This window comes from Adiantum capillus-veneris, chromosome 9 (genome assembly GCF_014529385.1).
Source record: "Adiantum capillus-veneris isolate H3 chromosome 9, ASM1452938v2, whole genome shotgun sequence".
Classification (NCBI taxonomy): Eukaryota; Viridiplantae; Streptophyta; class Polypodiopsida; order Polypodiales; family Pteridaceae; genus Adiantum; species Adiantum capillus-veneris.
Window position 1 is genome coordinate 69,554,702 of NC_140939.1, and position 13,150 is coordinate 69,567,851.

The window sequence follows — 13,150 nt, forward strand, 5'->3', positions numbered from 1 at the left end:
CTTGATACCAATTAATGGCATCACCAGCAAGATACATGGCTACCGTCAAAACCTTGCTATTCCGTGTTTTCTTAGTTGTCGCAAAGCAAGCATTAAATTGATGCAACCAAGGATGAATAACATTACCATCCATCTTACCGTCATACTTACTGAACGTCAACTTCTCAGTGACTGGATTGTTGGAGTCCGCATCTCTACTTGTGTTTCCAGATGAACTGCCCACATCTTTGACTGGCTCGGATTTCGAAGTGAGTACGTGTAGGACCAACTCTTGCATGCGTTGGTCTCTCTACGCCTCACGCTCTAACTCCATAGCCACTCGCCTTTCTTTGGCCGCTATGCGTTGAGCTTCGCGTGCTTGCTCCATGGCGGCGCGTTGCGCCTCTTGCTGTAGCATCATGTCCATCATTGACTTGACCAAAGCCTCCATAGGATTTGGTGCAACCGGTGGCGTAGATGGGGATGGGGGAGGGTCGGCAAACAATTCTTCTGGTGTAGAAACTTCTTTTTCACCAACTCCACTTTTGTCACCTTCATGCAAAGTATCTATTCTGCTTCGGGTGACGACCATACACTGAGATCTTGGGTACTTAAGTTCTTGAGGAACTTGGGTTCTTGAGGTTCGTGGGTTCTTGAGGTTCTTGAGTTCTTTAGCTTGCAATCGGTGTTTGAGAAGGCTTTTCTCTTACCTGAGCTCGACTCTTCCTTGCGGGTAGCACCCTTTGGCGGCCTTGCGCTCACACCAAAGTTTCTTTTTCCCACCTCACGTCAATTGGTCGGCCACGAAGTGCACGGTCCGCTCTCAATGAGTGAAAAGAGGAACAAGGGGAGGTTGGACAAGCCCTTCTTTCTTGGAATACCTGTCACTATTCAAAAACACAATTAGGAATCGACACGCCCAAGTGGACTTGGGTTATGTGCGACCGCAACAAGCAAAAAATTTCTTGTGGTTTTTTCCTTGAGTGATACAGAACATTGCCAAAAAGCTTTGATACGAATGTAAGGTGCAGCGGAAGCGAATGTTGATATTGCTCAAGATGAGTGTTCCGATCTGTGCTCAAGGGTTCCTTTTACTTACGGAAGGGAGAGCCTTCCGCTTCCTTTAGAGAGAGAGAGTGCAATGATCACAAACAAAGTGAATGCTACTGTGAATGAATGTGTTGAGACTGAAAGAAAGAGAGAGAGAAGAATACGACACAAGGCGGTTCTCAAAGCCTCCTCCAAGGGCCCCCTCACTATGGCGAGAGAGGTCTATGCTATAGATTGCACAAATTTGGTACAATAGTCTAGATGCAATGGACTTGCCGACGATGTCGACGACAATGACGACGAGGACGAGGACGGCTGAAACTGAAAACGCGAGGGCTGAAATGCTGGAATCTGCAAAACGTTGACTTCCTGCTGAATACTGACAGTGTGTCGGTGAGGATGGCGATGACGACGACTCGAAGACGATGCACTGAAAGTGCAGATGCTGAAATCTGAAAACAATGGGCTGAAACTGTAAACACTGGTTGACTCGACGGTACGGTGAGGATCTGCTGCGGGTAGGTGGGATCTGCGAAGCTAGTGGCTAGATTTGCAAAGGCTAAACGCTAAAAACTGAAAACGCTACCTGACTTGGCTGATGTGGCGTTAGGAAACTGCAAAACGCTAGGCCTGATCTGCTATAGAAAAACATGAGCTTGATCTGCGGCTGGGGAGGATCTGCTGTAGGAAACGCTAAGGGATGGAATCCAAAAACGCTGGCTGCTTCTCTTGGCTGAAAACACTAAGGCCTTCTACCAGTCTTGTTGAGAAGGTGCACTGCAAGTCGCCTGAGCTTCTTTTGCTGCCTCTTCTGCTAGTAATGAGCGTCCCCTATGTGCTTATATACCTGCTAGAAACTGGGTTGAGCTGTCACAAGACGGGCACCACGTGCCAATAGAAAAGAACAGACTGAACAGACTTTTAGCACTTCAATAACAACTGAACTGAAAGAGAGAGAGAGATGACACGCGAGACGGAGTGGCAGGATTCCACCCCAGAGAGTATTGGCCCTAAACCTTGGCGCCCCTTTCGGTATTTCTTTATTTTGCATCAACAGAGTACAAGTCGGTACTCCAGACTCTACACCTTCTCCAGGAAGCATGCCAGAGAATGAGCCCTAACCTCATATTTAAAGGCCCTTGGCTTAAAAAGCAATTACAATGAAAAGCCTTCAAACTCAAAAGCATTTGGTCCAAAAGCAAAGCCAAAAAGTTGCCAGCGTAAATCACGGAAATCCGTACAGCCGTCGGCGCAAACGCGGAAATCCGTACAGCTTGCCACGTCATCATGTCAGCGCAATTTTCAAAATTTGCCACGTCATCAGTTTGTGTGTGTGTGGGTCTTGCTTTATTTTAATTCTATATGTCACTTGGTGTCCCATCGGACAGGGTCCTCATAAGTTGGTAGGACTTCTTCTTCTGTTACTTGTTCTTCTTAGGGTTTAGGCCCCTCGGCCGGCATCTGCAAGTTGGCTCCATTCTTTAGGGCTTTGACACGTCAATACCAAATGCTTGTAAAATGTTCTGTTCCCAAACTGGCAGGGATTTGGACCTTCTGCTTGGACAATGCATATGTTGGGTGGTACCGGGTGTGCAATCAGAGGATATGCAACTACTCTAAGTGCCTGGACATGCACGGCCTGCGCACAGGCTCACAAAGGTGCCAGAAGACTTCCTAGGCTAACCTGAACCCTAGACTTGAGATAGCTTGTCCACATGCACATAGGGTTAGATGTGCATGTGACAGTTTATGCAGCAAGACATGCCACAAGTATGTATCTCTCTTTGTAACTGTTTGTACATATCATTTTGGTAATGTCAAGTGTCACTGCTCTTGCAATGCTTAAGGATATGAGGCTTCCGATGTGGACTTTCATCTCTGTAATCCATATCTATTGTTTCGTCATTGCTTTGGAAAAGCTTTAAGGATATAAAGTCTTCTGATGTAGACTTTTACCAGTGTATATTATCTACATGGTTTGTTTGATTAGTAATTTGGTACTTCTGCCACTGAATTTCGTAATAATGTGCCTCATTATAAAGGTAATCCTCTTGTTATCAAGAATGATGTCTTGATGAGAGCTTTAAGACACTAAAGCACTTGGTGACTATTGCACCAATATTGCTTATTGTGGATTTTAGCAAGCCATTCAAAACGGATGCTAATGATTATGCGCTTGGTGCAGCATTGTATAAGGATGGATGTCCTGTTGCATTTAAAAGCAAGAAACTTTCTGATGCTAAAATACATTATCCAATGTATGAAAGAGATCATTACGTTGTGGTCACGCTTTGAGGAAGTGGCGGCATTATTTGTATGGCTCTACGTTTGTTGCTTGGACTCATATCTATGATCGGCTGATCTCAGAGGCGGAAAGGCTAGATGGGTTGAGCTTATGCAAGAGTTTAACCTTGAGATTTGCTACAAAAAAAGATCTAGCAATCAAATTGCTTACGCACTCAACGGGATTCTTGAGGTTAACGCTTTGTCTATGATTGAAATCTCGACGAATCTCTCTCTCTCTCTCTCTCTCTCTCTCTCTCTCTCTCTCTCTCTCTCTCCCCCCAAAAGGCACAGTCGTTTTGATAGCCATTTTGGCAAGATATGGAACGAGGTCAAAGTAGGGTGTGACTCTCATACAGGCTTGGATAATCCGGAGACCCAAGTGAGTCGTGCTTGAGAGATGAGACAGAGACAATATTCCATTAAAGCTGGACTATCGTTTAGAAATTGAAAAATTCGCATGCGGGAAATATATGAGGTTCGACAAAGGATTTTGTTCGAATGCCATGAGGTTCCTAGCGTTGGATGATGTTTCTATTGGCCAAGGACGCACTCTTACATAGAGAGCTATGTGAAGAGACGCACTCAGTGCCAGGTCAACAAGGCAGAGTGCCTTAAGAAAGCTTACTTGCTACATCCATTGGAAATCCTTGATGCCAAGTGGCAGTGTATTTCTATGGATTTTATTGTTGGTTTGCCAAATAATAGTCGTGGCAACGATACCATTTGGGTTATAGTTGATAGACTCACAAAAATGGAAAAGTTTATACTAACAAAATTGACAATAAAAAGCCATGAGGTGGCAATTTATTTGTTGATCAGCTTTATAAGCTATATGGTTGCCAGAGTCAGTGTCCAAGATACCAAGTTCACTAGGCGATTTTTGCGAGATGTGTTTGCTCACCTTTGCATGAAGTTGAGTATGTCGTCCTCTGATCATCCTAAGTCTGATGGACAAACTAAAAGGATGAACCAAACGTTGGAAGATATGTTGAGGGCTTATATCTCTCACAAACAATTTGATTGGAAAAGGTACCTTCCACAATTAGAGCTTGCCTACAATAGCAAGTATTCTGCTAGTGGATTTAGCCCATTCATGCTGATGTATGCATTTGAGCCCTAATCCCCTATAGCTATTGGCGTATAGAAAGTCAAAGATTGCCAAGTTCGGGATTTCTAAATGCTTGAATTGGCTAAGGATAGTGTAAGGACAGCTTGTGATTGGGTTACTACCTATGCTAATCAAAGGTGGTCTCCAAGGACTCTTGATGTGGGACAATGGGTCTATTTGTAGGCGGTCCTCGTAGCTGAGATATTTTCCTGTGGGTTTGTTTCACTTTGACTTGGACCTTGGTAGCTTTCTTTCGCTTTGGTCAAAGTTTTCCTCTTCAGGGGGGTCCCCATATTATACTCCTCGACTTGGCTCATGTTGCTACACTACGTTTCTCTCTCTTAGTGGTGATCATCACCAAAGAGTTTGACACTAGTTTTTGGTCTCTTTCTATGTAACTCTTCAGCGACTTGTTCCGTAGTTGGCTACTCTATCAGCTTCCTTTCGACTTGATGGGTGCCATCTCAGCCTTGGTTATCATTACAGTGGTGTTGGACAGGTTGCCGTTTTGTGAGTTTGGCATTCATTCCTTTGAGATTTCTTCTCCTCAAGGTTTGTCAGGATTGTGCCATTTTCCTCGGTAGCTTCACAGCACCAGTTGTTGAGGGGGGGTGTGGAGTTATGTTCACCTTCCAAATGCTTTTCCTCGTGCTTATAGGCTTCTCACCTCATTCAAGTAACCTTCTCTCATTCCTTTAGCTCATGTCAATATTTTTGTCTTTATAAAGGTATCTTTACTTGAGCTGTCCTTATGACTTAAATAAATCAAATTCTAAATGACTCTTGTGACATGAGTTTCTGTGTGCTACTCACTGCATTGTGTGTTCAAAGTGTTTCAGCCTTGCTCATGAATGAAGATATGTCTTGGACTAACCTACTTTTTGAAGTTATTAAACAGTCTTTTGAATAAGTTTCCTTCTTATCTTTGTCTTTGTAACCTCATAGTTGGCTTTTTCTGTCTTTTAATCTGGAAAACCCTCTTTTTCATGAAGAAATTGATCAGAGCTTTCCAAGAGTGGATTAAAACATCAAGCACACTCAAAAAGAAGGGGGAAATCTTAAGGGGTGCATTCAAAGTAGAAAGGCGTACAAATTTGTGAATCCAATTAGCTAGTTAGTAAATAGGTCCTTTCATTGAAGAGCCTTATGACTTACTTTTCAATTTTCTGTTTTAAGAAGTCTTATTCTAGTTTGTAAATGGTCTCTTCATTTAGGGCTTAGAACTTCTCAACTTTTTGTTTTAAAATGCCAATGTGAGTCTTTCACCTTGTTTATATAATTCTTTTGTGAATAAAATGGATTTGAACTTGCAACTTTTGCCAAAGGCCGACTTTAACCTAATGGTTCTTTTTGTGGTTACTCTTGAACAGTGACATGGGCTCTTCAAGGCCCCTGCTTTTATCTCTTGGATTGAAAGATCATTCAAGGGTAAAATTTATGTGTCTTTAAGCCTTGACAAGTCATGTGATTTTGTCTGAGATTAAATGCCCCCCTATTTTATCTTGCAGGGAACCTTGAAGGAGATTGTAGAGAGAGTTTGTGAAAACAAAGTGTGGTAGAGAGCTCTAGTCATGCATAGTGAGCCAGCATTTTCTGGACACTATCAGCCTGGTGCATAGTAACACGGATCAGAAACTCCGTTTCCAAAATCACGCATTTCTCGTTTCCTTTATGCCGTTTCTTAATGAGTTTCTGAAGGTTACATACAAACTTTAACTATAAGAAGCCAATCCTAATCTGTTCCATTGCAAGCGGTTTCTGTCTTAGATGGCCTTGCCAATCTCGTTCCCATTTCCATGTAACTATGTGCCTCATTTTTTGACCACCTAGGTTCATAGTTAATTTGGGATTCAGATACTCCCGAAGGAAGAAGAGAATAAAAGAGAGCGTTTGGACATTTTAAGAACGATCCGAAGTGACAACGTTGATCTGTCCAATGTGCCTTGAACTCTAGAAGACGGTAGCCCTATCTAGTATGGTATTTCCTTTTGTGCTCATTTGTGATGCCCCTCTTAGGGGCTTGAGTTAACTTGGCGAGTAGCTTGTACATTCTTCAATATCAAATGTCTATATCTGCAACAACTTGACCCTTGTCCAATTATGGCAGCTTTCATCTAGGATGATCTACCTAAAGTTCAAGTCAGATTGGGGGAGGGTTTGAGGGCTACCTGTGGTGGGCGTTTAACCCACATGCATGAAGAAAGAGCCTTTTTTTTTGGGGGGGGGGGGGGGGGGTGGGGGAGGGGGGGGAACTGCTCATACCTGTAAGGTGTTTGTGTGAATGTTATTTCCCAAGTCTCTCACCATAGGTGAAGAGAGTAAAAGGTTGATTTGTTGCTGTGTCAGTCAGTGTGAGCTCTGTTGTATGTGTGTGCACGTGTGTAGAATAGTCCTATCACCCACATGTGTGTTGGATTAATCATTTAGTTTCCTTGGGATGTTTCTGTGTCTTGAGTTCAACTCCTCGTCGGCTAGATATTTAAGGTCTCTTGGGATAGTTTCCTAGGACATTAAAACTCTCTTCTTCTTTTTCTTCTCTCTCAAATTTTTTTTTCTCACATATGAAAGCATGATGCACCTTTTGAAAGAAAAATGTAGAGGTAGAATCCCTATTTTCGCTGGATTCTCCTAGTAGAAAATCCTCAATGATGCTGAAAGAAAATGTCTCTAATGTACCTCCATAATATCTATTGTGGGCATGTTTCAAATAGAATCTACAATTGGAAGCATGTGGACTGTTTGATGCACATTTGTTAACTTGGGAAACTTTTAAAATTTGGGGCTAAAAGTATATGCATGTTATTATCCCCCTATCGTCTAGGAACCCCCAACTTCCGCCAAGCAAGCCATGTGCGCTAACCTCTGCACCTACATGTGATTATTTAAATGTAGGGGATGTGGTGTCTCGCAAATGTGGGTGGATTTGAAAATTCGGGTCACTTGATTGTCATGATCTACATACCCAAATTTTTACCTCCACCCTTGATCCCATTTGAACATGTCCATATGATATTGTGTTGAGGGATAGGGTCCTACAACGCTATATTTTAATTGGGTTGAAGGTTAGGAGCTTACCTTGAAATTATAAATTGCAATTTGTTATGTTTGATCTTACCCTAAGGTTGTAAATTGCACCTAGAGAACTTGAAAATCTATGGGGATTAACCTAAGTTCAAGAAAATAAAGTTTCTCGGGTAACTAAGAGAAGCAAAGGAAGGTGCTCTCAATGGCCTTGAAAGATCGCCACCCTTCATATTGTCTAACAAGGTTAACAATTGAGAAGGACAACAAGGTGGAAATATCGAGTGTGGAGGAACTTTGGAGCCATGCCATGAGAAAATATGACTTGGTTAATTTTGTTATCAGATTTTCCCAACTCTATTTTGTGTGCTCATATCTCCTTTTATCATTGAAATATCATTCAAACACAACCACTCGCAACATATCCATCTCATCCTCAGTGCAAATTGCCTTTTAATGATAGTCGTTGAAGTAGGTAATAGCCAGTAGTCCACAAATTTGAACTTCAATGTTTGCATTTGCCTATCTTGTTATGTGCTTTTGCCTTCTTTAATTCTTTTGAATTAGCCACCTAGTTCTCCAAGTTTGAAATCCTCAACTTCCTCTCAACAAACTGAAAGACTTTGATCTATAATAAAGTGTTGCAATGATTGCATACATCCGATGGCATCTTCAATGTTAGCAACCATCCACATTGCCTCCATGGATTCGTTCACACGGTCGTAAACGAGGTCACACATCATAAGACACTCTACTGTCTCCTTCTTCCACAAATTCTGTGTCATTGAATTTTTGATTATCTATAACCTTTTTTCCACCTTCATTTTGCATTAGAGCTCTTCCTCCTCTATAATCTTGGTGCCTCTAGGCATAGCTTGTTCGGTTGATACACCTCCTTTTCCTTCAACTTTTACTACCTTGGCATGCACAATCTACTTACCTTGCATAATCGAGTTACTACATATTATCTATCACCACCTTTTTAATACCTAATACCGCAAATTTAAGCTCTTATCATGTTTTTCAATCATGTTTTCTATTTAAGATTGTATTTCATCTACTATCAGCCTACTTATCATGTTGTTTGTTTAATGTTTGCTATTGTATTTTCTATATTGGCCTACTATCGTGTTTTTCATCTATTATTGCATTTCTATCTTATAAATTGAGCTAATTTCACATATATCTAGCTAACTACCTACTATGACTATCTCCTATGAACTATATCTATATCTACTATCCACTATAACTATCTAATATATGTAGCTACTATCTATATGCATAGTGATTGCTATATTTTTGTCTTATGTACTATTGTTACCTACTCTATGCATATGCAATGTATTTACATATCTACTAACTATCTGTGTTGTTTATCTATATGTCTTCTATCTAGCTTACCTATGTAATTATCTCTCTCTGCTATCTACCACAAACATGCTGAATATGTCTATCCTATGTATTTTTATCGGTCTGTACTATTATTTTCGTTATCCACTAAGACATACACATGTCTTTGCACATTGATGCATATATGTATGTATGTGTGTGGTGCACCATAACTACAAAAGAAAATCCCCATTCCCAACTATTGTCATTTCCATTTTTGTTTCTATTTTGTTGATTCCTATAGCTACCCAAACCTCCTTGAAACTTCAATATTTTTCTATTTCTATTCCTATTCTCCATCTCTTGTTTCCCATAATTATAATTTGCACAAATAGTCATGCTTATGTGCGGCATTACATGTGTTATTTTGTGTGCATGCATATGCGGGAGTGTATGTGTGCATTTATATGCGTGTGTCAAATTTTATATACCAATTTGTGTGCATTCATATATGTGTTGATATTTTTGTGTGCACTAATTTGTGTGCATTTATATGCGTTTGTCAAATTTTATATACCAATTTGTGTGCATTCATATATGTGTTGATATTTTCATGTGCACTAATCTCAATGTAATTTAAAGATTGTTGCATTATATAACAATTCAAGCGTAAAATTTTTAAAATTAGTGCATGTTTTGCATTTTTGGATGTGCATGTGTATGATTTTATGCGGATTCATTTTATGCATGTGCAAACTTGTGCATGTTATGTGTGTGTATATGGTTGTGTGTTTGCACATAAAGATAGACACACCATTCACATAGATGTTTTTAGAGTTCTTGCAATGATCAAATCCATACCAAAACACCAAAGATCATCTCTCACATCAGCAGGTCGTGGCACAGCAACAGGTTGCGGCTGAGGAACAACAACAGGTCGCGGCTGCTCGTCCCAACCGGGGGGGGGGGGGGGGGGGGGGGGCTCGTGCGATACAGCAAGGGCAGCCTTGACTTTCTGATCTTCTCTCCCTTGCGCGACACAGGGCAGCCGCAAACCGTTTAGCGCCTTGAGGTAAGGGAGTGGCCCCCCAAGGGGGTTGAGGGGGGGATCCCCCCTTTGGCGGGTAGCTCTCTAACACCCCCCTCTACATACACACCCGCACCATGACAGGGAAGCAGAAGAAGACTTTTGCTGACATCCTGACACAACCAGATCGCATCCCTCCACCAATCATAAAACCAACAGGATGGGAATCTTACCTGCTACAAGAAATGAAGAAACTTCAGAATGAACTCAGTCTTGTCAAACAAGAGCTACAGAAGAAAGAGGAACACATAACAGACCTTCAAACAAAAGTACAAGAATTGACAACAAAGCAAAACAACAATGGAAGAATTCCCACAAAAGGTTGAAGAAGACCAAACTACAGCTAAGGTAACTCCACAAAGCTTTTCTGATGAAGTTTTGTCTGTTATTAAAGAAAAAGAGAGAGTACAGAACATAGAAAGACATATTCGAATTGGAGGTCTTCCCGATGGGTGGGACACGCAAAGGAATGAAGATGAACAAGCTGAATCTGAATATACTGTAGAGACAGATACACTGACTAAACGAGTGTCTCGGGTGGTCCCCTTCATCGATTTGGGAGAGCCAATGCATGTGGAAGTCAAAGGGAAGCAGGCAAAGGTTTTCTACTATGATATGAAAGAAAAGATAGCAGTCATGAAGCAGACAAGGTCATTAAAAGGTACATCCGTTTGAATATCAGATGAGATGACACCTACCCAACTAAAGAACAGATCAGCAGAACTAGAAAAAGTAAGAGAAGCAAGGAAAAAGGGGAAGTGGGCAGTCTATAGAGGAGGAAGAGCCATCATTAGAGACTTTGTCAACAAATCATCACCTCAAGAACAGGAGACTAAAGAAACCTGATTGCACATCTTTCTTTTCTTTATAGGTAGAAAGCATGGGTAATACATGTTGTAATGGTAAGCTCATGACCATGGAGCTCTGAGCTACTGAGGTAGTTTTATTTTATTTTCATTTGCTATGATGGAAGACAATGTAACCAAAGATGTATTGTGATCTGTCCTATAGGTCAGCTTTGGCCTCAACAGGACGTTAATATATCTTTCTTTCTTTCTCTCTCTCTCTCTCTCTCTCTCTCTCTCTCTCTCTCACACACACACACACACACACACACACACACACACACACACACACACACACACACACACACACACACACACACACACACACACACACACACACACACACACACAGAGGTACTGCTACAAGCTTTGATTAATTAAAACACGGGGTTTCCCCATAAAAAAACTTTCCCTTTTCAACTTGTGGAGCATTCTTATACTCACTCACCCTCTTTCGACTTATAAACAGTCAGGAACAATGCACCATTTTTCTATTCCCTTATCCAAATTTTTCTTTTAAAGAAGGGGTTTTTTACACCTTAACCCCCCCCCCCCCCCCCCCCCGCCCCCCCCGCGCGTGAGGTGGCTATTTTGTAGTGTGTGCTATTCTTTTCCCCGTGGGAGTATACCCTTGTAAAGGGTGCATGGTTAAAATAACATGGTAATCGTTAGGCAACGTGGCGGTTTAAACCCCCTTTATTCTTCTCATCCTACCGAGGACCTCTTCACGCCTGTCCTCTCCACCTCTGCCGCATCACCTGTAATCAAATGCCTTTGCACACATGCACAAAAACCTAAAACTTGCATACTCCTAGCCTCCAATGAGGCGGCCGCATTTGCTTCCCATTTGGAATTGTGCACTGGCGGATCGTGCAGATTGTGGTGGGTGTTACTGCTTGGAGCTCGTCATGATGCCTCAACCTCGCCAAAACTTCTATATAAAGAGGTGGGTGCTTTTTGCCCCTCACTTAGCCTTGATTGTGTTCAAGTGTGTATATGTGAAAGAGAGGAGTGTGTTTGCTGCCACTTACTGACTGGTGGACATGGAGCTTGTGGAGAAACCCTTGTAGGTCTGTGATTACCCTGTTTGATTTGTCAATTATATGTACTTTGGCACATTGATGACGTACTATACTCTATCAGAATTTCTATCTGCAAATACGAGTTATTGCACTATATTTTGTTTATGCACTGAATTTAGGTGCTGACTTTGTGCTCTGCATAATTAAAAAATTGGTTTTTTCGTTGGGGACACACAATCCAATGGTTTATGTCATCATTGTTGGGAGTAATTCATCACTATTGCCATGATTGGCGCATACTTTGTAAAAACTGTTCTTTTCTAAACCCGATATTGTAGCTATCTTATAATGTATAAAGACTCCTGGCACTTAGTCGTATACCATGCACTTCACATTTGAGCTTAATAAAGCTTTTGAGGCCAAAATTAGGCTCGCGTTTCTGCATACTAAATCGCCATTTAAGGCCATAAACATTGGCTTGCGTTTTTGGTGACACTTGGAGTAAGATGCACCTAACGGGGGGGATTCCTTCACTTACTCGTACTAGCTAGATTGATGTACTAGTTAAATATAGGGGGGCTGGTTTGTATGATATACCCCTTGTGTCTTCGGGCTATACAATGGAATTTTTGCAAATTTTTTGAGTCAGGGGGTATTGGAAACATTATATGTGAAGATACCCGGCCGACTGGCTCTAGTTACATTCGATATCTGTTTATTGTTGGGTTGTTGGCATACTGGTGGTGTCTCTTTTGACCCTATGACACATTTTTACTGTTGATTGGGTGTTCTACTGCATACTATGGTTTGGGTTTTTTATAAAGAAAAGGGGGGTATTGAAAGCACTTGGGGTTTGTTGTTGAAACACCTGTAGGCTGGTTTTGTGGATGAATGGACTGAAAATAGTAGGATTTTCACATATAAGGCATAGCATCATAACATTTGTCGGTTTTCAGATGTGGTTTTTGTAATTTTTCTCGATTTTTTTTTTCAAAAAAGAGAAGGATTGGTACCTCGTTCACAATTTAGTCATATTGATTTCTTTTGTCTTGATATACTTAGCGTGTTGATGCCTAAGCCAAACAACAAGATAATTTTTTGTTGTATAACACAGTGTTTTGTGGGGTCTTATCTGATACAGAGGATAGGGCTATTGAGTTATTCTTATTTACCAAAAAAAAAAACAGAGAGAAGGATGGAGGCGGTAAGAGTGGTACCGTGTGCACTTGCTTGGTTTGGATGAGTTCCTAGACTAATTTTGCTGCATTATGAAAGTACATGACAACATTTCTTTGTAATATATAGTGTTGTAGGGCTGATGAAAAGGTGAAAAATAATTTGGGGCTGAAATTGGGAGTAAAACACTTGGATCGGAAGGGGTGGCGGCCTTCCGATCAGAATGATATGTATGTAAATGTCTATT

The 13,150-nt window shown here is 41.2% G+C and overlaps 1 protein-coding gene across 2 annotated transcripts in view; it reads left to right on the forward strand.

Annotated features, from left to right (window-relative positions):
* The window catches only part of LOC147450640 (proteasome assembly chaperone-like protein), a 37,493-nt gene extending 30,988 nt beyond the window's left edge, over positions 1-6,505 (forward strand). For both annotated transcript variants that reach the window (XM_086520763.1, XM_086520764.1), the window contains exons 7-8: positions 5,794-5,851; positions 5,932-6,505. In XM_086520763.1, coding sequence (XP_086376889.1) covers positions 5,794-5,851; positions 5,932-5,982 — 109 coding nt within the window. In that variant the 3' untranslated portion in view covers positions 5,983-6,505. The remainder of the gene's footprint in view (positions 1-5,793; positions 5,852-5,931) is intronic.
* The last annotated feature ends 6,645 nt before the right edge of the window (positions 6,506-13,150 follow it).